This window comes from Lipophrys pholis (assembly GCF_963383615.2).
Source record: "Lipophrys pholis genome assembly, chromosome: 17".
NCBI lineage: Eukaryota > Metazoa > Chordata > Actinopteri > Blenniiformes > Blenniidae > Lipophrys > Lipophrys pholis.
In genome coordinates, this window is record NC_137643.1 from 4654890 (window position 1) to 4679162 (window position 24273).

Here is a 24273-nt window from a genome sequence, read left to right on the forward strand (position 1 = left end):
GTTCTATTTTGGTCTCATCTGACCACATGACTTTCTTCCATGCCTCCTCTGGATCATCCAGATGGTCACTGGCAAACCTCAGACGGGCCTGGACGTGTCGTTCTGGGCTGATTCCTCACCTTTCTTATCATCTGTGATACCCCACCAGGTGAGATCTGGCATGGAGCCCCAGTCCGAGGGAGACTGACAGTCATCTTTAGCCTCTTCCATTTTCTAACAATTGCTCCAACAGCTGATCTATTTTCAACAAGCTGCTTGGCAACTTCCCTGTAGAACTTTCCAGCCTTGTGGAGGGCAACAATTTAGTCTCTGGTGTGTTTTGACAGCTCTTTGGTCTTGTCCATGGTAGTAGTTGGAGTCTGACTGACTGTCATCTGCAAAGAGTTTTTTACGAATATCACCTGGACAATGTACAATGTCATTAACATGAACAATAAACAAAAGTGGTCCCAGAATATGGGGAACACCAAATTCTCTGTTTTCCTTTTCAGAATTGACACCATTTATATTTACGTATTGCTGTCTTTCATAAACATTTGGTTCACAGGAAAAGAACAACGCCCACCTTCAGAGATCTAAGAAAAAATAAACTGTAGCTCATCATGTCAGAAAATATCTCAGTCCAGTATTTTGCCATGTCAATACTAAAAACCACACAGGGAGTTTGGATTGTGGAAAACTTTATTCAGAGGCACAAAAACTCTCGCAGTGAATATGAAACAAACCAATAACACATTTCACAATATCAGATAAAATGAAAATCAAAACAAACTGATGAAAACCAACAAGTGATTCTGAATGAAGCAGATTCATTCATTTTCTTCCGCTTATCTGTTTCCGGGTCACGGGGGTGACAGTCTGAGCACAGTCACCCAGATCACAATGCGCCGATTAAGAACCTTCCAGCAGGTGGTGAGCCCACGGGAAGGTGACACCCGGCGTGGGACACGAACCCACTACCCCTGAGATTGTGAGTCTCATGCTCTACCAACTGAGCTAGCCGGGGGATATGAAGCAGATTGATTCTTTAATCAGGAGTAGAAATGATAGAAATCTACTAAATCCAACCTGGATTAAGCTGGACTTTTATCTGCTCACACTGCAACGGCATCAAAACCACTAAAACACCCACAACCTGCGACAACATTCCCACTAAACCAAAGTGAATCCACACAGATGAAGAACGTAGAATCATGGAGAGCAGTGTCAACCTGACGAGTCTCAAACATTTCAATCATTTCTTTGAGCTTTTTATCCGTGAGACTGAATGACTGGGAGCCTCTTGCTCATGCAGTGGGTTTTAACATGCTTTGCTCCTCGCCGGTCCCCTGTCAAGACAAATAAAGACAAATAATACATCTGTTAGTTGGATTAAAATCCACGTTTCACCTTTGAATCCATTTGTCTGTGAACACGGCGTATTTATGACATCCGTCCACTTGATGGACTCACTTTCTTCACGGCTGGATCGTCTCCTCACGAAGAGGAAGTCTCAGAGGCTGGAAGACAAAGTTTAAAGTGTCAAAGAGGAAAACTTGTTCTCAGTGAAACAACATGAAGTAACAGAAAATCACATTGAAGCCTCCTGACTGGAGGAAATAGTAAAGTACTCACTGCTGGTGCGTTTGAACCCTGAAAGACAGGAAGAGACAGAGTTGGTTCACTATTTATGCTCAGAAACAACAATAAAAGGTGTTTATCTGTTGTTTATCTGTTGTTTATCTGTTGTTTATCTGTTGTTTATCTGTTGTGTCTCTTCCACTGTGAACATGGAGAGTCTGCTGACGGCAGTGTGGAGTGTTTCTGACACTAATACTGAGCTTCCTGTCCCGTCTGGACGACTCAAACTAAACTTGATGTGTCACTATGACAACTGAAAATCTCTCATCAAAGAACGGAAACAAAATCCTAAAAGTTCTGCTGCTGTGAAAGATTCATTTCATGAAGAAAGTTGTTGAAAAGCCTCTTTTCCACTGAAAGTAAAAGAAAGTTTCTTCTTTACCGTCATTTTTCTTTCTCCAGATGATGAATCCGATGATTCCTGCCAAGACGACCAGAACAGCAACAACACCTCTAACAACAGCTCCAATGGGAAACTCTGCGGACACACACACACACACACACACACACACACACACACACACACACACTTGAGAAGATGTTCTACGTTCAAACTGTCAGAAGAGAAGAAAGACAGAATGTGTCTCTCACCAGGGTGGTTGGTCAGGATGTGACGTTTGTCCAGTGGTTTGAGGACGTCCTCTTTAACTCCAGCCAGATGAAACACACAGCTGTACCTCCCCCAGTCTTCAGCTTTGACCGATGAAAGATCCAGATCAACGCTCATCTGGAAGGTTCCGTCATGGTTGGGGAGGATCTCTCCTCTGTCCACGTCCTCATGGAGCTCCTCCTCGTCTTTCTTCCAGAACAAGTCGGCTCTGTCGGGGTAGAAACCTGTGGCGTGGCAGGTGACCGGAGAGGAGGGAGTCTTCTGGAGGAGAGACACTCTGGAGGGAAGCTCTGGAGAACAACCAGGAAGAAACAACACTCACTTTATTTGGTTCTCAGCTGCTGGAGAACATCAGGTTCTCTCTCATGTCATGGACCCGACATGGAATTCACTACAGCTGAGAATAAATGCGCCTTGTAAAGTGTGACGGAGGAAAGAATGTGGCGTTAAAGGAGGAAGTCAAGATGGAGAGACGAGAGGAAATGCTGAGAGGCAGAGCAGGAAGGAAAATGAAAGCAGAGAAAGAGAAAACAGCAGGAGGATATTGAGTCGGCAGGAGAGAGAGAAACACAAGAGGAAGAGAAAAACTAAAGAGCAGCAGCTCATGTGATTTTACCTTTTCTCATCAGTGAGCTCTTCCCAAAGTTCACAAACTTCTTCAGCCACTCAGGACATTCTTTGGTGTAGTAGTTTTTACGATAAGCCATCTGTGCTTTGTCATTGTCCCACTTGTGTTTGGAGGGGACAGCCTGTGGTACTGGAGCGATCCACGTCTCTGTCTTCAGGTCTAAAGATATGAAATCTTCTCCATCGAAACCGAACTGATGAAATCCGTTCACTTTATCATTTCCATCGTCCCATTCACAACCATACATCCACTGGAAAACATGAACACCTGACACACACACACACACACACACACACACACACACACACACACACACACACACACACACACACACACACACACACACACACACACACACACACACACACACACACACACACACACAGTTAGTTGTTGGTTTGAATAAAGAAGAAACTTCCACAGATCTCTGGACAAACATGCATCTCAACACTTCCTCTCATTTCATCTGGATTCAGCCTCATGTTGATGTTTCTCATCGTCACTCAGGATTTTCATTCATCATCAACTTTGTAGAGCGAAGCAACGATCTCATGAAGAGACGTTCTTCATGTTCTCACACTTTGTTTGTTCCAACAAACTGAAAAGTCTTTTAATGAGACAATTAGCTGGCTAACAAGCTAGTGCTAATATAACAAGCTAGTGCTAATTTAACAAGCTAGTGCTAATATAACATGCTAGTGCTAATGTAACAAGCTAGCTAGCTAACAAGTAAGTTTAAGCTAGTTTATTTAACATGTTAGTTCTAGTTTAAGCTCGTTTATTTAACAAGCTAATGCTAGTTTAAGCTAGTTTATTTAACATGTTAGTTCTAGTTTAAGCTAGTTTATTTAACAAGCTAATGAAAGTTTAAGCTAGTTTAATTAACATGTTAGTTCTCATTTAAGCTACTTTATTTAACAAGCTAATGCCAGCGGGTTTTAATCAACGTTATTTTGGGCGGAGTTTCCCCCCTCCCTAATTTGACTGTGGTCAAACCAGCCCACAGTTTCAAAAACCAAGTCAAGTGAGGCGGCCGTGCGGCTGTCGGCTTTTGTCAATACTCAACTATGCAGTGTACTAGTTCGGCCAACTGTCTTCAAAATAAAAGCTCCAATCACGTCGCCAGGAATGCTTGTGAATTTCTATAAAGAATGATTTATTCAAGCTAAAACGCACTTATAAAAGGTTTTGAATTGATTTTTTTTTAACAGAATAAAGGTTTATTTCAGACATGTGGCCACTATTTTGATTATTCAGAATAATAACAATAAACATTAAATAAAAACACACAAAGCAAATAAACATAGCAAAGCAAAGCCAAAAATAAGTAATTAAATACATAATGCCCAACCATATGAGAAAGGTAGTAGGACGAAAGGTTGATTTAATTAATGTTTGTGTGGAATATTAAATAGTCTTTTAAACATGATATTAAGTAAAACTTTATTTTATTCCTATTTTTGATAATATGTTTTTTCCAAATAAAATGCCTTTGAAAATTTGAATATAATCAAACACTGCCTGATTTCAAGGCGGAACAACTCCAAAATTCCATGTTATCCCGGGGTCTTTCCACATCACAGTGATAGTAGACCATCCCAAGATGCCACTCAGTCAGTATGAAGGAATTTTAATGTATCATTTCAAAACAAAACTACTTTGAAAATTGAAATGTAACACCTGATTTCAAGATGGAATAACTCAAAAATGTATTGTTGTCCTGGGGTCATTCCACATCACAGTGATGGTAGACCATCCCAAGATGCCACTCAGTCAGTATGAAGGAATTCTGATGTGTCGTTTCAAAATAAAATGTAATTGAAAATTGGAATAACACCTGATTTCAAGGTGGAATAATTAAAAGAATCCTAGTTGTCCCGGGATCATTCCACATCACAGTGATAGTAGACCATCCCAGGATGCCACTCAATCAGTATGAAGGAATTCTTTTTTTTTTTTTTTTGTTATTTTTTATTGAAAAATACCAATTTTTAATCACAAAATACAATTCAATGATTTTTTTTGCTTTTTCAACAACATGAGTGCACACGAACAGTCATATAAACAGTAAAACAAATAAATGATATTAGATTACAGATTTCTGTGCAAAGAATGAACACCCCCACCCACCCCCCCCCCCCCCCACCTTGGCTCAACAACACACCTCCTATTGAATATTTTACCTATTTACACAATAACGGAAAGCTATAACAGGCACATACAGTTTGGGTATCAGCTGGGCAATACTTGTAAGTCTGTGATTGCCATTTTTGGAAAAATTTCCCCGTACTCCCACCCAACGTATATTTTATTTTTTCAAGCTTTAAAAAAAACATAACATCCTTGAGCCACTGGGAGACGGAAGGATACTTAGCAGATTTCCAGTGCAACAATAAGGAACGTCTTGCCAGTAAAGATGTAAAAGCTATTATGCCTTTTTGCATTGAATTAAGTGTAAGTGAAGGGTCAGGAATCCCAAACACCGCAATCAGCGGACAAGGTTGGAGATTTAACCCAAGCACAGCAGACAAAATAGAAAAATAACCTGCCCAGAAAGCCCTTAGGTCAGGACAAAGAAAAAACATGTGACTGAGGTGACAAGGAGAGCCATGGCATTTATCACACTTGTCTTCCACTTCTGAATACATTTCAGATATTTTAGACTTGGAGAAATGCACCCTGTGTAGCACCTTAAATTGGATAAGTCCAAGCCGAGCACAAGAGGTGGAAGATCGTATCCTCTCTATTGCCTGTTGCCAGGATTCCTCCTGTATTTGTATTCCTAACTCTTTTTCCCATGTACCTTTAAGTTTGTCAGTAGAATGGTTGTTCAAATCCAAAATAATACTGTACAACTTTGAAATAATTCCTCTTTGATTAGGAACAAATGAAAGCATGGTTTCCCACTGGTGATCCGGAGGTAAAGAGGGGAAATCAGAAAAACATTTAGAAACAAAATTGCGGGCTTGAAAATAGCGAAACAGATGAATATTAGGTAGGGAGTAGCGAGATGAAAGATTGACAAAACTATCAAAAATCCCATGAACATACAAATGTTTTAACTGTGTAATACCCTTATCATGCCACACTGTAAATGTCGGATCTGAAAGCGAAGGAGGGAATAAGTGATTGTTTTTTAGTGGACCAGAGGAAGATGTAGCTATAAATTTAAAGTGCCGCCTAAATTGATACCAGATCTTTAATGTATTAAGAACCACTTGGTTATCAGTGTATAGAGAGAGTTTTATAGGAAGCGAGGAATAAATTAAAGCGGGAATAGAAGAACCCCTACAGGAAGATAGTTCCAAATTACACCAGGAGAGACCGGGAGATTTTAACCAGTGGCAAAGTTTAGAGATATGAGAAGCCCAATAATAGGCCAGAAAATTAGGTAGTGCCAGTCCTCCACTTAGTCTACATCTCTGCAGTAAAGTTCTACGAACCCTAGGTGGTTTCCCACCCCAAATAAAAGAACTAACTATCTTATCCAGTGAATTAAAAAAATGTATTGGCAGAAAAAGAGGAATTGACTGAAACAAAAATAACAATTTCGGCAAAATATTCATCTTCACCACATTAATCTTGCCGATTAATGAGAGGGGGAGGTTACCCCATCTCTGAATATCAGATGTGATCTTTGAGATAAGGGGAGTGAAATTAGCTGAGAAAAGGCTAGATAGTGAACGGGTCACATTTATACCCAGATATTTAAACCCTGAAGGATTGAGTTGAAAAGGTAAGTCCGACTGTTGAAGAAGACATGCAGTAGAATTAATGGGAAAGCACTCACTTTTACTTAAATTCAATCTATAACCTGAGAAGGTGCTGAAGTTCTCCAGAATATCCAAAACAGCAGGGATCGAAAGCGTGGGATCAGTTACATATAATAATAAGTCATCCGCATACAGTGATAATTTATGTTCAATTCCATTACGGATGATTCCTTTAAACAATGGGGAAGATCTTAATGAAATAGAGAGTGGCTCGATAGCGATGGCAAATAGCAAAGGAGACAAAGGACATCCTTGGCGACTTCCACGTTCAAGAGTAAAATAATCTGAATAGACATCGTTGGTATGAACACAGGCTTTGGGAGATGAATAAAGGAGACGAATCCAGGAAATAAATATATCACCAAATCCAAATTTCTTCAAGACTGCAAACAGGTACTCCCACTCAACCCTATCAAACGCCTTTTCAGCATCCAAAGAGATCACCAATTCAGGAAATTCAGATGAATGTTTTGAGTAAATTATGTTGAAAAGTGTACGTGTATTGAAAAACAACTGACGTCCCTTAATAAAACCATTCTGCTCCTCAGATATTATGTGCGGAAGCACATTCTCTAAACGGAATGCAATGACTTTAGCCAACACCTTAACGTCTACATTGAGCAGCGATAAAGGTCTGTAAGAGCCACAGGAGGTTGGATCCTTACTAGTCTTTAAAAGAAGAGCAATGGTAGCTTGTGTCATGGTTGGTGGTAAGGAACCAATATCAAAGGATTCATTAAATACAGATAATAGAAGTGGAGCAAGTTTATCAATAAATTTTTTATAGAATTCAATAGGAAACCCGTCGGGGCCTGGGGCTTTGGATGACTGTATGGCTTTGATTGCTTTTAATATTTCCTCAAGGGAGAGTGGAGAGTCCAGTTGCTCAGTGATATGAGTATCAATGACAGGATTTAAAAGATTCACCAGAAATTTGTTCATTTTAGTTTTGTCTTTAGGGAATTCAGATTTATATAATGAAGCGTAAAACGATTTACAAGTAGCATTGATTTCCATGGAATCTGTGATGGTATTACCATGTGAGTCCTTAATACTCGGAATCAAATGGGAGGCTGCCTGTCGCTGCAACTGGTGAGCTAGTAAACGACTGGCTTTGTCGCCATGTTCATAGTACGAGCTACGACTGCGTAACAACAAACGTTCAGCCTCTGTGGTTGAAATTCGATCAAATTCTGCTTGCAAATCAAAACGCTGCTTAAATAGTTCAGGAGAAGGGTTCAGAGAATACCTTAAATCCAGGTTACTAATTGCTGATGTGAGTTCATTAAGTCTAGTATTAATCCTTTTGTTCAAAACAGCAGAGTAAGAAATAATTTGGCCTCTCAGGTAACATTTGAGTGTCTCCCATAACAACGAATATGAAGTTGATTCATTTCGGTTAAAAGACAAAAACTCATCAATAGAATTTGAAATGCGACTGCAAAATTCTTTATCAGACAAGAGAAGAGAATTAAATCTCCAATGTGGAAGGCTGCGTTTATGGGTAGACATTTGAATATCTAATAATAAAGGTGAATGGTCGGATATAACAATACCTAAATAATCAGAGGATTTAACACTTGAATTAAGCCTACTGTCAATAAAAAAATAATCAATCCTAGAATATGAATGATGAACCTGAGAGAAAAAAGAAACTTTCCTACCAGAGGGATTACGAGATCTCCAAGGATCAACAAGACCATTCTGTTTTACAAAATCAGAAAACACTTTAGACATAGCAGATCGATTCCGATTGCGAGGATTTGACCGATCCAAGGTCGGGTCAAACACACAATTGAAATCTCCTCCAAGTATCAGCATATGGGTATTCATAAATGGGATATTACTCAACAATCTATTTGCAAATTCCACATCATCAAAGTTTGGGGCATAAACATTCACCAACAAAACCTTTTTCCCCATTAGGGTTCCAGCAACTATAAGGTATCTGCCATTCCTATCAGCGATAACGTCAGTGGATGAAAACTGAACTCTTTTGTTAATTAAAATGGCGACTCCTCTCGCTTTTGAGTTAAAGTTGGAATGAAAAACCTGGCCTACCCATGGGCAATGTAGCCGACGGTGATCTTTAATGCGAAGATGGGTCTCTTGTAAAAATACTAAATCTGAGTGTAAACGTTTCAAATGTGTAAAAACCTTAGATCTCTTAACAGGATTGCCCATACCCTTGATATTCCAGCTGAAGAATCTAAGAGAGGTGCCTGACCCAACAGTGCTGTGATCTATGTTGCCGTTGACCATTTAAATAAATGAAAACAAAAATGTAAATAATCATGAAGAGCCAAGGTGGGGTGCCCTCCCCACAGTATACCCCTACACACAAACACACCCAAAGTCCCCATATAACCACAGAACAAAGGGGACAGCAGTGTTTCCTGCAACATCCAAGAGTCGTCCACAAGAATATGGAACGACCCAGAGACTGAGCTGAGCTAACAAAAAAAAAATACAAAGAGAAAAAGGCTAAAGGTGGGAAACTCCCACCGACTTCAAAACTGTATAACAATATGCGCACAATAATTAAGTATTATAATAATATAAATAATAAAATATGGAAAGATTCAAATGAGAATAATATGAGAAAACAACAAAGATAAACTTAAATATATTTCCCCACATCACATAAATGTAAGCAGCAAAGAACCCAAACACACACAGGCAAAAAAAATAAAATAAAAAGGTAAATAAATAATATAATTTAAAGACATGAGAACAGGCCATGTCATGTTCAGAAAAATGCAAATAGCATAAAATGAAACATGATACAAAATAGTATAACCTTCTTATTTAACAACATACATATATATATATATATATATATATATATATATATATATATATATATATATATATATATATATATACATACACACATATACATACACATACATATATATATATATATATACATACACATATACACACATATACATACACACATACACACATTAAACAAAACTAAATAACAATGACACTAATTTAGTGAGTGCAGTAGAAAACAAAACAGATTAAATGCTGCTCGAACAAACTATTAAGGCAAGTGAGCCCATAATGTAGTTCAGCTACCAGAACTCACCCAGGAATAATTTTTTTAACATAGTCACTGGCTTCCTCCGCTGAGACGAAGTCCTTCTCAACACCATTGTAAGTGATGCGGAGTCGCGCTGGATGAAAAAGACCATACCGAGCACCGTCAATGCCCCGGAGTTGACGTTTGACCTCGTTAAATGCAGCTCGAGCCCGAGCTATCCTAGCAGTGTGGTCAGGGAAGACGGAGATGGTCAGGTCTCCAGCTTTAATCCGCTGAAGTTCTCTGGCGCGGCGCAAAATGTCCACACAGTCACCATGATAATGGAACCTGCACACAATGGCCCGCGGACGATCACCAGGCTTGGGTTTCGGCTGGAGGGTCCGGTGGGTACGATCCAATAGCGGCTCCTTATCCAGACCGAACGCTTCCTTCAGTAAGGCGGCTACAACAGTGGTGGTGCTGGTGTCGGGACCCTCCGGTACTCCTACAATCCTGACGTTGTTACGCCGTGATCTGGATTCCAAGTCCTCACATTTATTCTCCAGCTTGGCGACATTGGCTGTGAGGGACTTAATAGTGGACTTCATCTCGGTGATATCATCGGAGCATTCAGTGAGTGCCTGCTCCATCCCGCCGACTGTCCCCTTGATCTCGGAGATGGCAGCATCGGTATCAGCCCTGTCTTTCGCCAGTTGTGTCTTCACCGCCTGCAGGTCGAGTTGAATGTTAGCTAAAACATCCCCGAGAGTATCCTTAAACTCTTTCTTAAATATATCGGCAATATCTTTCCTCAGCGAAGCCAGCAACTCAAGCTTGAGTGCCTCAGTGTCAGGCGAGCTTGGGGCGACCTCCGCAGGAACCAGCGGGTCCCGCGAGGAAGTGGTCGGAGTGAGCTGAGCAGGCCGCAGCTGCGTCTGCGTAGTATTGCGGGTTTTCGAGTTCCTCCCAGTCATTTTACTCACTTCAGAGTTGAACCTCCAAACAAAAGGTGTGCCAAAGTAGAATAAAAATGAATATGTGATCAATAAGCGCGAAGGAATTACAATTTTTTAACGAAATCAGCAGGAGCCCCCAAACTCGCGTCCTACTCCATTTAAGCCCCGCCTCGCTCCCCAGTATGAAGGAATTCTGATGTGTCGTTTCAAAATAAAATGTAATTGAACATTGGAATTAACACCTGATTTCGAGGTGGAATAATTAAAAGAATCCTAGTTGTCCCGGGATCATTCCACATCACAGTGATAGTAGACCATCCCAGGATGCCACTCAATCAGTATGAAGGAATTCTGATGTGTCGTTTCAAAATAAAATGTAATTGAACATTGGAATTAACACCTGATTTCGAGGTGGAATAATTAAAAGAATCCTAGTTTTCCCGGGATCATTCCACATCACAGTGATAGTAGACCATCCCAAGATGCCACTCAATCGGTATGAAGGAATTCTGATGTGTCAATTCAAAATAAAACAAGTTTGAAAATTGGAATGTAACAACTGATTTCAAGATGGAATAACTCTAAAATGTATTGTTGTCCTGGGGTCATTCCACATCACAGTGATAGTAGACCATCCCAGGATACCACTCAATCAGTATGAAGGAATTCTAAGGTGTCGTTTCAAAATAAAACAAGTTTGAAAATTCGAATGTGACACCTGATTTCGAGATAGAATAACTACAAAATTCCTCGGTGTCCCGGGGTCATTCCACATCACAGGGATAGTAGTCCATCCCAGGATGCCACGCAGTGAGTATGAAGGAATTCTGAGGTGTCGTTTCAAAATAAAACAAGTTTGAAAATTGAAATGTAACACCCGATTTCGAAGTGGAATAACCAAGAAATTCCTAGTTGTCTGCGGGTCATTCCACATCACAGTGATAGTAGACCATCCCAGGATGCCACTCAATCAGTATGAAGGAATTCTAAGGTGTCATTTCAAAACAAAACTACTTTGAAAATGGAAATGTAACACCTAATTTCGAGGTGGAATAACTCCAAAATTCCGATTTACCCTGGGGTTGTTCCACACCAGAGTGATAGTAGACCATCCCAGGACACCACTCAATCAGTACGAAGGAATTCTGATGTGTCGTTTCAAAATAAAATGTAATTGAAAATTGGAATTAACACCTGATTTCAAGGTGTAATAACTCCAAAATTCCTGGTTGTCCTGGGGTTATTCCACATCACAGTGATAGTAGACCATCCCAAGATGCCACTCAATCAGTATGAAGGAATTCTGATGTATCGTTTCAAAATAAAATGCAACTGAAAATTGGAATCTTACACCATTACATTTTATTTTGAAACGATACCTCAGAACTAATTCATACTGACAGAGTGGCACTGACTGACCCTGGTACAAGTAGGAATTACTGAGTTACTCCACCTTGAAATCAAGTCAAAAGATGTCATAAATCTAATTTTCTATTGCATTTTATTTTGAAACAACACATCAGATTTCCTTCACACTGACTGAGTGGTATCCTGGGATGGTGTACTATCACCATTATATGGAATGACGATGGGACAACTAGGAATTTTTGAGTTATTCCACCTTGAAATAAGGTGTCCTCTTGAATTTTCAAAGTTTTTTGTTTCAAAGTGAGTTAATCCTACTTGAAATAAGAGTGTTTGGTTATATTCTAATTTCCAAATAGATTTTATTTAGAAATGCAACATCATACTGTAAAACTGTAAGTCTGACTTAATATTTTGAAAACAATAGTTTAATTCCATCGATACACTATTTGAATTATCTTTTAATCAGGGCTGCTCAATTAATCTAATCTTAATCGGGATTACGATTACGGCTCCAGACGATCTCAAAATCCATCTAATCGAGGAGAAACGATGACGTTGTCGAGCCGATGAACGAGAGTCGGAGGCGGCGTGTTCAGCGAGGAACTCCAAACTTTATTCTCCTTCCAACCACACTTCTCAGTAACTCTTTTCTTTTCTCTTTCTCTCCAACATGAGAGCGCACACGCCGTGTAACACCAAAACACTTCCGACCAGAAACCACGCCTCTCTACAAAATAAAGTTCCCCACCACCCCACGGTAACTGGGTGAATTCTGAACTTAACTGATCACCACAATGTGGTGTTTTCCTTCAGAGACCAGCACTCTCGCCAACTTGGCGACTTTCTCGCTAAATCTGGCGACTTTTCCTGGTGTTACTGGCGACTTCCTAGCGTGTTTGGCGACTCTGACGTGAAAACACGTCTGGTTCTGCAGTCACTGTGGTCAACGAGCAGCGGGTCCCGCTGTGAGCCCGTCCCCCGTCCTGAAGCATTGACAGACCTGCGGTCAGTCTGACAGTCCGTCCCTCCTGCAGCCAGACCAGAGGACAGCCTCACCACACTGCGTCCACACTGAGAAGGAGCCGCGCAAGACCGCCGCTGCTTTACTGAGCGGCAAGGCAATATAAATATAGAATCAAGATTTATTGAAGTATATCTATCTCTTGTTGTATTTTATTTATTTATTGTTTTCAAAACATTGAGTGCAGTACAACAGTTTATTTCTCATTACTACATTAAAAGATATTTTTATATATTTAACAGGAGACTCTTTTTTTTTTTTTTTTAAAACACATTCAATAAATGCTGTTCCAAATTCAAAGACATAATCGTGTAAATAATCGTGATTTCAATATTGCCCCAAATCGTGATTATGATTTTTTCCTAGTTCCAGTTGAAGTTAGTTTATTTGACAAGCTAACGCCAGTTTAAGCTCGTTGATTTAACAAGTTTCTCTGAGAAGTTCCAAGAAGAAACTGAGTGAACGAGTAGAAAAAGGAAAAGAAAAACTCAAACAGTCCAAACAAGCTGTGATCGGACAGAAAAGAGCTTTTCTCTGGATTTCTGCCGCCGTTTATCCACTTTTTTGTGGGTTTTTTTGTGTTTCAGACGACAAACTGAGCGTAAAGTGACGTGACTGTGGCGACCATGCAAACTGTGTGTGTGTGTGTGTGTGTGTGTGTGTGTGTGTGTGTGTGTGTGTGTGTGTGTGTGTGTGTGTGTGTGTGTGTGTGTGTGTGTGTGTGTGTGTGTGTGTGTGTGTGTGTGTGTGTGTGTGTGTGTGTGTGTGAACTTGATCCAGACAGAACAGAAGAAGTCAAGTTGCTCAATCTGTCGTCTGAAAGCAACATTTATACAACTCATGAGAAACAGTCGACACGATGAAGACCAGCGAAGAAGAAACAGTTCAGACAAACCTCCAGTTTGGTTGAAGCGCTGCTTCACGATCTCAATGTTTGATTTGAAGTTCTGCTGATGTCCAATCAATTTCTGAGTTTCTCTCTCCCAGTACTTTGGATCATCTTCAGTGATTTTGTTTGCCCAGTCCACTTTAGGCACTGCTCTCCTGGAGTTGCTGTCGTAGTGGTCAACCACAACATCATCAACCAGACCAACAGTCACAAACTCTGGAAAGTTTGGTACTTGAGAGGATCCAGTGTAGAAATACTTCACAGAGTGAAGCGCTGGAAGAAAAAGATCAAGACCACATTTAGAATCAATCCACCAGGTTTCTGGTTCCATGTGATTCAAAGAGCATCTCCTCTCTCTTTTCTACTGTTTCATTAGATTTGAATCGAAGCCCAGTTTGTTCTGCTGTTGGAGGATTTTAAAAAACCAAAATGTTTGAGTGGAGGAGCCACAAACAGCCTCGTTTTCATGTTTGACATCAAACCAACGAACGACACATTTCATGGCAGCTCACAGAGTGACGCTGGTAAACAAAGTGACAACGTTTATCAGAAAGGAGAGGAAAGACTTTGAGTCTTGTTGAAAAGGACTTGAGCAGCGCTCTGCAAGCTTTAGGAGCAAAACAGCCCTTTTAGTCACTTTACAGCAAAACTCAGCAGAACATGTTGGACCTTTAGAAGGACGATAACACGGCTCATCCAGCTGTGGACTTTATGTCAAATCTAGAAAATCTCTCATTAGTGGAGGATTTATCCCTGGCCACTAGGGGGCAATGTAGGATATTGCAATGACCGGCTCAGTGAGGAACCGGCCATATTTGTTGATATGCACATGTTCATGTCAAGGTGGTTTGATTGTGCTGTTCAGCCTAATTCATGTAAGTAATGTTTAATGTTTTATAACTAAATGAATACAACAACTGCATAATATGAGTAATGCTGTAACATGTGATGATTCATGTTATGTTGTATGTTCACAGTTAAGAGTTATTACTATTTGCTTATACTGCAATTGTTTGTATCATTGTAGGACTCCTTCATCTCTGTCATTAAAGAAATAATTCGACATTGAGGAGTGTTTCTTCATGAAGGAGTCATGGTTATCGTTGAATGCTCTGTCCCCGGATGCACTTTTGTGACCGAAGATGTGTCTGAAGCCCTCGCCATAGCCCTGCTAACAAATCATGGACTTGCCCATCAAAACCCGCCGGCCACAGCCATGCCAGCCCAAGCCCCAACACCTCGAGGCCCAAAACTTGATCGTCCTAAAGTTGACATCGGTGTATCAATAGAGGAATGGAACGTGTTTACCCGGCGTTGGGATGTCTTTCGCACTGGCTCGGGCATAGGCGACACGCAGGCTACTTTCCAACTGTTTCAGTGTGCTGGGCCCGAACTCGGAGACAGCCTGTTGAAAGCGAATCCACATGCCACCGCTGGGTCATTGGCAGATTTGATGGCCGCCATGCGCTCGCTAGCAGTCATTCCAGTAGCCACATGTGTCCTGCGCACTGAACTGCTTCAGCTGCATCAGGAGCGGGATGAAGCATTCCGGGCCTTCACTGCCAGAGTACGAGGGAAGGCGGAGACGTGCGACTACAGTGCTGTATGTGCATGTGGCCAGAACGTGGACTATACTGACCACATCATACATGACGTCCTACTTAATGGAATTTATGATTCAGATATACGCGGTGAAACACTAGGCACACCTGATATCCTGTGGAAACCTGTGAACGAGGTGATTGCACTTTTCGAAAACAAAGAAATGGCTCGCAATGCTCTCCCGTCACCCACTCTATCAGCCATGTCCTCATTCCGGCGCTTGAAGAAGGACCCACCGATGAGCCCCGCACAGGCTACAGCCCCAGTGGACAAGGCCAGACAGGCCTCTTGCCCAGACTGTAACAGCGCCTTTAAAGTCTTCACAGAGGGATCTCGGGGATGGAATTCTAGGCCTCACCAGGTCTGTATTGACTGTTACAAAGCCTGTCGGCAAAGGAGGCGGCCCCCACCATCATCTGAAGGCCAGCAGGCTGCCATGGCCTCAGAGCAAATCTCCCAGGTCTCATCAATGGCTGAAGCTCGCTCTGGTAATCATCGTGGGAGTCGACGCCACACTCGGGCTACACATGGTAGTGTCAACAAACCCAAGCCCATCAGGCTCGAACACCACATCTTCTCCAGGGGCGAATGGAGGCGAGCCAGACTTAGAGACCACCCCCGAGTGTCAATTACCATCTCAGTGGACGAGGTGGGCGTACCAGGCAGCACCAGTGGCAGAGGTTCGAACCCTGGGGTGGCCATATCCGCCATTGCTGACACTGGTGCACAGTCAGACCTCTGGTCCCTGTCAGAGTTTCTGTCCTGTGGATTCTCACGCGATGTCCTACGCCCCGTTAACCTCAGTCTGTCGGCTGCCAACCGCTCCCCCATAGCCATTGAGGGAGCCTTCTTCGCCAACCTGTCGACACCCCCAGACAGCGGCGTGGCGTCATGCTGCCGCTCCATGGTGTATGTGAGTAGCTCAGTCCGCGCCATGTACCTCTCCTATGAGTCACTACTCTGCCTCGGCCTCTTGCCTAGAAACTTCCCATCAACAGATGGCAGAAGAGGGCCTGGATATGGGAACTGCCCTGACATCCTCAGCACACCTACTACACCCTTGTCGGTCAACGCTACTCGCTCCACTGGCAGTAGCGGCAGGGGCCACGATAGTCCTGAGGTTGTCCAGTGCTCATGTCCCCAGCGTACGGCGCCACCACCACGGCCTACGGCACTGCCATTTCCATGCACACCAGAGAGCAACAGCCGTATGAGGAAATGGCTGCTCGACAGGTACGCCTCGTCTACGTTCAACACCTGCCCCCATCAGGCCTTGCCTTGTATGGAGGGGCCACCTATTGAAATACATGTAGACCCAGCAGCCACGCCTAAAGCATGCCACACCGCAGCCAACGTCCCCCTACACTGGCAGCAGAGAGTCCACGATGACCTCCTCCGTGACGAGGCCCTTGGCGTTATTGAACGCGTGCCTTATGGTGAACCTGCGACATGGTGCCATCGCATGGTAGTCACTCGGAAGCATGACGGCTCCCCCCGCAGGACAGTGGACCTCTCACCCCTCAACAAGTTCTGTCAACGTGAGACGTTTGCCACTGAATCCCCATTCCATCTCGCCCGTCGCATCCCGAAGGACACTTGGAAAACGGTCACTGATGCCTGGAATGGCTATCATAGTGTGCCTTTGTGTGAGTCTGATCGTCACCTGACCACCTTCATTACACCCTTTGGCCGCTGGCGCTACACCAGGGCACCTCAGGGCTTCCTGTCTTCAGGGGACGGCTACAATCGCCGTTTTGATGCTGTCCTCTCTGACTACGAACGCAAGGAACGGTGTGTTGATGACACCATTCACTATGACATTGACCTTGAACAACACTGGTGGAGGACGATTGACTTTCTCACACGTGTCGGTAGGTCAGGCATCGTGTTGAACCCAGGAAAGTTCCAGTTCGCAGAGAAGGATGTTGACTTTGCTTGTTTCAGGGTCTCGGACACCACCATCGAGCCACTCCCGAAATACCTGGACGCCATCCGGGATTTCCCCGCTCCAGACTCCACGACAGATATCAGGAGCTGGTTCGGCCTAGTGAACCAGGTGGCCAACTACGCCCAGCTACGTGACACGATGGCGCCGTTCAAGCCTTTCCTCAGCCCTCGATGCAAGTTCTCCTGGTCTCCTGAACTAGAGGAAGCCTTCCAGGCATCCAAGCAGGCCATAGTTGAGGCCATCCGTGAGGGTGTGGAGATCTACGACATGCAGAGACGCACGTGCCTCTGCCCCGACTGGTCGAGGCGCGGAATTGGTTACTTCCTTCTCCAACAGCATTGCGGCTGCGCCTCTGGCATACCGGACTGCTGCCCAGGTGGATGGAGGATCACCCTCGCCGGGTCACGTTTCCTGTCCTCAGCAGAGCAACGCTATGCAGCCATCGAAGGGGAGGCGCTAGCTGTCGCCTGGGGCCTTGAGCAGACAAAATACTTCACCCAGGGATGTGACAACCTCGTTGTGGTTACCGATCACAAGCCTCTGGTGAAGATCTTCGGCGACCGCACATTCGATGAGATTACGAACTCTCGCCTGTTCAGACTCAAGCAACGCACTCTCCCATGGCGTTTCGACATCGTGCACCTGCCTGGTGTGAGCAATAACACCGCTGATGCAACCTCAAGACACCCTTCTCCCTCAGGCTCAGCAAACGGGCTCTTTCTGGGCTCACAGAGTGTGGCTGATAACACGGAGTCAGCACTCATGGCCTCCATCCGTGAAGATGCACAGGACCGTGGCGCCATCTCATGGCCCCTCCTCGCTCAAGAGACAGCGGCAGACGCGTGCCTCGCCCGCCTCCTTTACCTCATCGAGCATGAGGGTAGGATTGACGTTACCGACCCGGCTTTAGGCAGCATCTCATCGGTCTGAGAGTCTGTCTACGCACAGGATGGGGTCCTGCTATACAACGACCGCGTTGTGATCCCGCCGTCCCTCCGTCGCAGAGTTCTCGAGCATCTCCACGCCGCCCATCAGGGCACCTCAGCGATGGAGCACCGCGCTCGTGCCATAGTTTACTGGCCCGGGATGGCAAGGGACATTCTGGCCACCAGGACTGGTTGTGCAGACTGCAACCGCAATGCCCCGTCGCAAGCAGCCACGCCCCCCCTGCCATCCTCACCTCCGTCCACCCCATTCGAGGCGGTGTTTGCTGACTTCTTTGACTATGGGGGTCGCCACTACTTGGTCATGGGAGACCGACTCTCAGGCTGGGTGGAGGTCCTGAGCTCCTCAGCAGGCACCGACACCGGAGGCTCAGCTGGTCTGGTTCGCCACCTCCGTTCATTCTTTGCGACCTTTGGTGTACCAGAGGAACTCTCAAGCGACGGCGGCCCGGAGTTTATGGCTGGCCGCACGTCAGACTTTCTCCGGCTGTGGAATGTCAAGCACCGTGTGTCCTCCGTTGGCTTTCCACAGTCGAACGGCAGGGCGGAAGTTGCTGTGAAGTCTGCCAAGCGCCTTCTAGCGTCCAACACTGGCCCGACTGGCAGCCTTGATCATGACCGCTTCCTGTGTGCGATGTTGCAGCTGCGCAACACACCTGACCCTGACTGCAACCTCTCACCAGCACAGATTATTTTCGGCCATCCACTCCGGGATTCACTTTCTTTCATCAATAGACTGGAAAAGTTCTCAAACCCACATGTCCGGCCGCTTTGGCGCCAGGCATGGGCGGCAAAGGAAGATGCTCTACGGACCCGGATGTCACGCACCACCGAGTCTCTGAGGGCTCACACTAGGCCTCGCCGCCCGCTGAAACTTGGTGAGACAGTATTCCTCCAGAATCAGCTGGGCCCGAGCCCACGCAAGTGGGACAGGTCAGGGGTGGTGGTGGAGTCGCTGGGCCACGATCAATACCGAATAAGGGTTGATGGGTCAGGTCGGCTGACTTTGCGCAATCAGCGATTCCTCCGTGCCTATACTCCGGCCTCCCCCTACACCCAACAGCGGCCACCTGTGCCGCCAAGGCCCTCGGTGCCTGGGCGTGAGACCTCACCTGTCAATCTGTGCCCTGCAACGCCCCAGGAATGGTCTCTGCTGCCAGAGGACGGACCCCAGGGCATGGCCCCAGTTGCGGCCCCGCCCCCTGACCTTGAGCCTCATGGTGACCCTGCCTCTATGGATGTCGCGCCGCCCGTGCCGTCACAGGCATCACTGCCTGCTCCCCCATCACCCCAGCTCTCACGTCCATGCCGAGCGAGGAAGCCCCCCCGGCACTACGAGCCTGAGACTGGCCATTGGATAGAACTCTGAGTCCGTTAACCTATCCCATAGCTTTCCGGACTGGGGGGGATGGAGGATTTATCACTGGCCACTAGGGGGCAATGTAGGATATTGCAATGACCGGCTCAGTGAGGAACCGGCCATATTTGTTGATATGCACATGTTCATGTCAAGGTGTTTTGATTGTGCTGTTCAGCCTAATTCATGTAAGTAATGTTTAATGTTTTATAACTAAATGAATACAACAACTGCATAATATGAGTAATGCTGTAACATGTGATGATTCATGTTATGTTGTATGTTCACAGTTAAGAGTTATTACTATTTGCTTATACTGCAATTGTTTGTATCATTGTAGGACTCCTTCATCTCTGTCATTAAAGAAATAATTCGACATTGAGGAGTGTTTCTTCAATTAGGATTTATAACAGGAAACATCATGAAGCTGTTTCACTGGAGCTCAGATGAGCTATTTCAAAGAGCTTTTATTTTGAAATAACACATCAAATTGGGCTGATACTTGGTGAGTGACATCCTGGGGTGGCCTACTATCATTCTGAGTTGGAATGGTTCAATGATTACAGGGAAATTTCTTTTAATGTCAGTCTGAATTTAGCGTGAATGGAGCCCAGATGTGCCATTTCAGTGGGCTCTTATTTTGTAATGCCACATCAGATTGGGCTGATACTTGTTGAGTGACATCTACAGGTGACTTAATGTCTGTCTGATATAGAACAATTGAACAATAACAGGGATTTTCATCTTAATATCAGTTTGAATTCTTATCAATGAGAGCCCAGATGCGTTATTTCAGTGGGCTTTTTTTTTCCCCGATATGACACATACTGAATAGGTCAATCCTTCTTAAATTAAAATGGTTTATGGCAACAGATGGATCAAATTTTTTTCAAAGATTTTGTTTTGTTGGCTTTTAGTTTTAAAGATGTCATCAGAATGGGCACATGGTTATTTTATTATAGTAATATTAATACACCACTGACAGAAAATGAGTATTCTATTTATTTTTTGTGTTGCTTTTTCAGCTAGTAGGTTTTGTAATTATTTGACTCATAATAGTTATCCAAGTATTAATGCATTCATTTATTTGCTGTCTTGTTGCATATTATTAGCCGCAGTATTAATTTGTGTTTTATTAACTATCTGAATGAAGGCGAGGTCTCGTTCATTGAAACGTCACTTTTATTTTGAAATCCGCTTGAGAATGCTCTTACGGTAATGCATAGTGCGCTAAAAAGAGTGGCGGCTGGCTTGACGTCGATCTCCGAAGTGGCTTGACACCAGTGCTCGTTCAGTGTTTAATCAGATCAGATCCACGTAGAAGCTTTTAGAAAGAATGTGAAGTCTACCTGGAGCCGCGGAGGGGATTCCCACCAGAAAGAGAACCACGAAGAGCTTCATCATGACGGTCCAGTGTTCCTCTTCTAACACTTGGTGAGTCTGAACCGAGAAACAAGAAGCAGCAGAGAAAAGGCGTGGAGCTGCTTCTGAACCAATGACAATTCAATGTGAGTGTTGCTGGGTGAACATGAACCACACAGGTTCTGTAAACGAAACTGAAAGTTATTCAAGCATTTCTGCTCTGATCCTCAACAATCTATCTATCTATCTATCTATCTATCTATCTATCTATCTATCTATCTATCTATCTATCTATCTATCTATCTATCTATCTATCTGTCTGTCTATCTATCTATCTATCTATCTATCTATCTATCTATCTATCTATCTATCTATCTATCTATCTATCTATCTATCTATCTATCTATCTATCTATCTATCTGTGTTGTAGGGAAGACTACTGTTGGTTTCTCGTCACATTATTGATTATATTGTTCTGATTCTATCAATTACTGATATTAGTTTATCTCTATTTATGAATTCCAAGAATCGATTTCATGATTCCAAACATCACAGTCCTTCATCAAAGCCAATATGACTGAATGAGAGTTTAATGAGATCATCATGGCGTCCAGATCAATGTTAAACTTGTAAAGTTAAACTGTGAAAAACAGTCTATAGTTGTTTTTTTTGTCCAATCAGGTGAAAGTGAAATCCAGAGAAAGTGAATGAAACAGTAGAAGTGGAGTCGCTTCAACACCAACATGTTTGTCATGTTTCTCCTCCAGGCAGCAAAATGTGAAGCTCCTCTGAAGCCGCGCAGCTAAAAACTGCTGAGAAAAGAGAAATCTGAAGACACTTTCTGGATGTTTGGACACAGAAGACTCTTTTGCTTTTGCTCTTTCTTCCTTCCAGTTCAGAGTCGAGCACCGGCATGTTGGAGTGAAGACGCTCCAGAAGAAACAGTCAGACATGAAGTGGCCATGACCTTTCAACTCTGACTGACTTCTTCATGGATTTACAGTCAAATCAACGTCATACTGCACATTTTAAAAACACCCACACACACTGTGTGACAGCAGCAGGTCCCGTGTGTGAACTTTTTGATGAGTCGGACCAGTGACAGACCGAGTGAGATTCAAAGAGTCCAGAGGACGGAGGAACTTTTTGACCAGAGGTCCAGACTCACAGCACACATGTATTTTAATACGGACCACCATTAAAAATCCACCACATATCAACACAATCCCTGCCACAAAATCAGCAGAGTCCTGGATATAACCTTTGTTAAACTCTGGAGGAAGGTAAACCACCGTGTTCAGTACAGTCAGAGGGAAGTTTGAAAGAGCTGCAGCTCAAAGCCGGAGCTTCTGTCAAACAGACGGATGTTAAACAGACAAGGGAGTTAAAAACGTTCAGCAGAAGCTGGATTTAAAATGATTTCAATTAAAGTTCAACTTCATCACATTGAATTAGAGTTTCACATTTAATGGGCAGTATCACACTCAGACCAACACACACACACACATTCCAGCTGTTTTCTCATTTGTCCTGGCCATGGCACCGTCTTCTTGTTTCACCACATTCCTCTGAAGGAAAACAAGGAACACAATTAAAGATGCTCAGCAGTAAAGCTTCAGTCGAGTCGCACTGAAAACTCAGATAAAGTGAACGACAGGTTCTGATTCAACAAGCACCACATAAAGAATTGAACTCACCACATTTACTCAGACAAACTATGTTATTTATACATTAAATAAAATAGTGATCATTTCTTCTGATCGGTTCAAACTGGAAGAATTCAGACTTTGTGTTGTTTTACTTTCCTCACTTGTGAGTGTCCGTGTTCTTCTGATAATATAGATTTATACTCGACCTGATGAATTCTTTGACATTGAATATTCAAGTGTTTTTTCTCTGAACGAGTCATTGTCTTCATAAAACAGAAGTGGACACAGTGTGACCAACTCCATGAGATGAGACTCATCAACAGTCTTGATGGAGGACGCCATCTAGCGGCCACACTGAGAACTTCTCAACGTCAACATGGAAACACATTTTTAGCTTCGTTCAACTTCAATGTTGTTTTTAGATTCAGTTGTGTTTTGTAGATCTGCATTAGCACTGAGCCAACATTGACATATTTAACTTTTTAAGTCCTCAACAGAAGCAGCAGATCAGTGTCTGTGAAAGTGAAAGTAAAGTCATCAGGGGAAAACCAGCCTCCTCAAAATCATCTTTTAGCCTGTGTGGTATTTACCTGAGAGCCGAGAGGAGAGTGACTACCATGGAGAACCTTTCTACAATTTATAAACTGTCCCTGCTTACTGTCACCTGCTTCTTTCAATGTAGGTCCTTCACACTGTCTTTGCACTGCAGTTACATTTAAAAACGGTTGTTTATAACATGTATGATGCTGACAGGTGTTATGTATGTAAATTGCAGATGCGTCCTGTTGAGTTCTAGGCTTATAAATATCGTAATCTTCATGGTTTGTCTGCTATACCTGTGCCGTTTTCAGCAGAAGGCCCAGATACATCCTGTAATTCCCTAAATAATGTTTTAGTTCCATGTAAGTTCACCTTTTCAAACAAAGAGGACAAAGAGGTGAGCAATACCTGTATTGTAGGATGTTTTATGATTTATATCCTTATTTTCCTATTATATCATTAGAATTAGATGGAAGGCAGGCTGGTCAGCACCAGGGTTGCCAGATATTACTCACTTTCTTCAGCACAAACAACGTAAAAACCACACACCTTAATAAAAACACACCTAAATTTCATCCTGTGTAGAAATCATGTTAAAACCATAAAACTATTATATGTGTAATAATGATCACACCATAAGCACACAATTACACCTTATTGAATCAGGTTGAATATGTTTTGTGAAACTTCACTTCATTGTCGTCAGTAAAACTGCAGATAGAACAATATCAGCAGCTTGTTTGTGTGGATCTAAGTGGCATTGAGCTGATTGGTCGCCCTGTGGCCGGTACTGCCTGCCGTCCTGCAGGGCCCCGGTCTGTACTACGTGGACGACGACGGCACTCGTCTGTCTGGCAGGATGTTTTCCACCGGCTGTGGGAACGGTTATGCCTACGGTGTGGTGGACAGCGGCTACAGCCAGGACATGACGGTGGAGGAGGCGTACGAACTCGGCCGGCGGGGCATCACTCCCGG

The 24273-nt window shown here is 43.5% G+C and overlaps 1 protein-coding gene across 1 annotated transcript; it reads right to left on the reverse strand.

The window, feature by feature from the left end:
* Window positions 1-663: 663 nt before the first annotated feature.
* LOC308122690 (class I histocompatibility antigen, F10 alpha chain-like) lies at window positions 664-21205 on the reverse strand. Its single transcript, XM_080484692.1, has 8 exons — window positions 21097-21205; window positions 13903-14169; window positions 2847-3125; window positions 2212-2520; window positions 2003-2098; window positions 1615-1632; window positions 1453-1499; window positions 664-1328 (listed from the first exon to the last, which is right to left on the reverse strand). The coding sequence occupies exons 1-7, from the start codon at window positions 21149-21151 to the stop codon at window positions 1477-1479; spliced, it is 1047 nt and encodes a 348-aa protein (XP_080340818.1). The 5' UTR covers window positions 21152-21205; the 3' UTR covers window positions 664-1328; window positions 1453-1476.
* Window positions 21206-24273: the final 3068 nt, after the last annotated feature.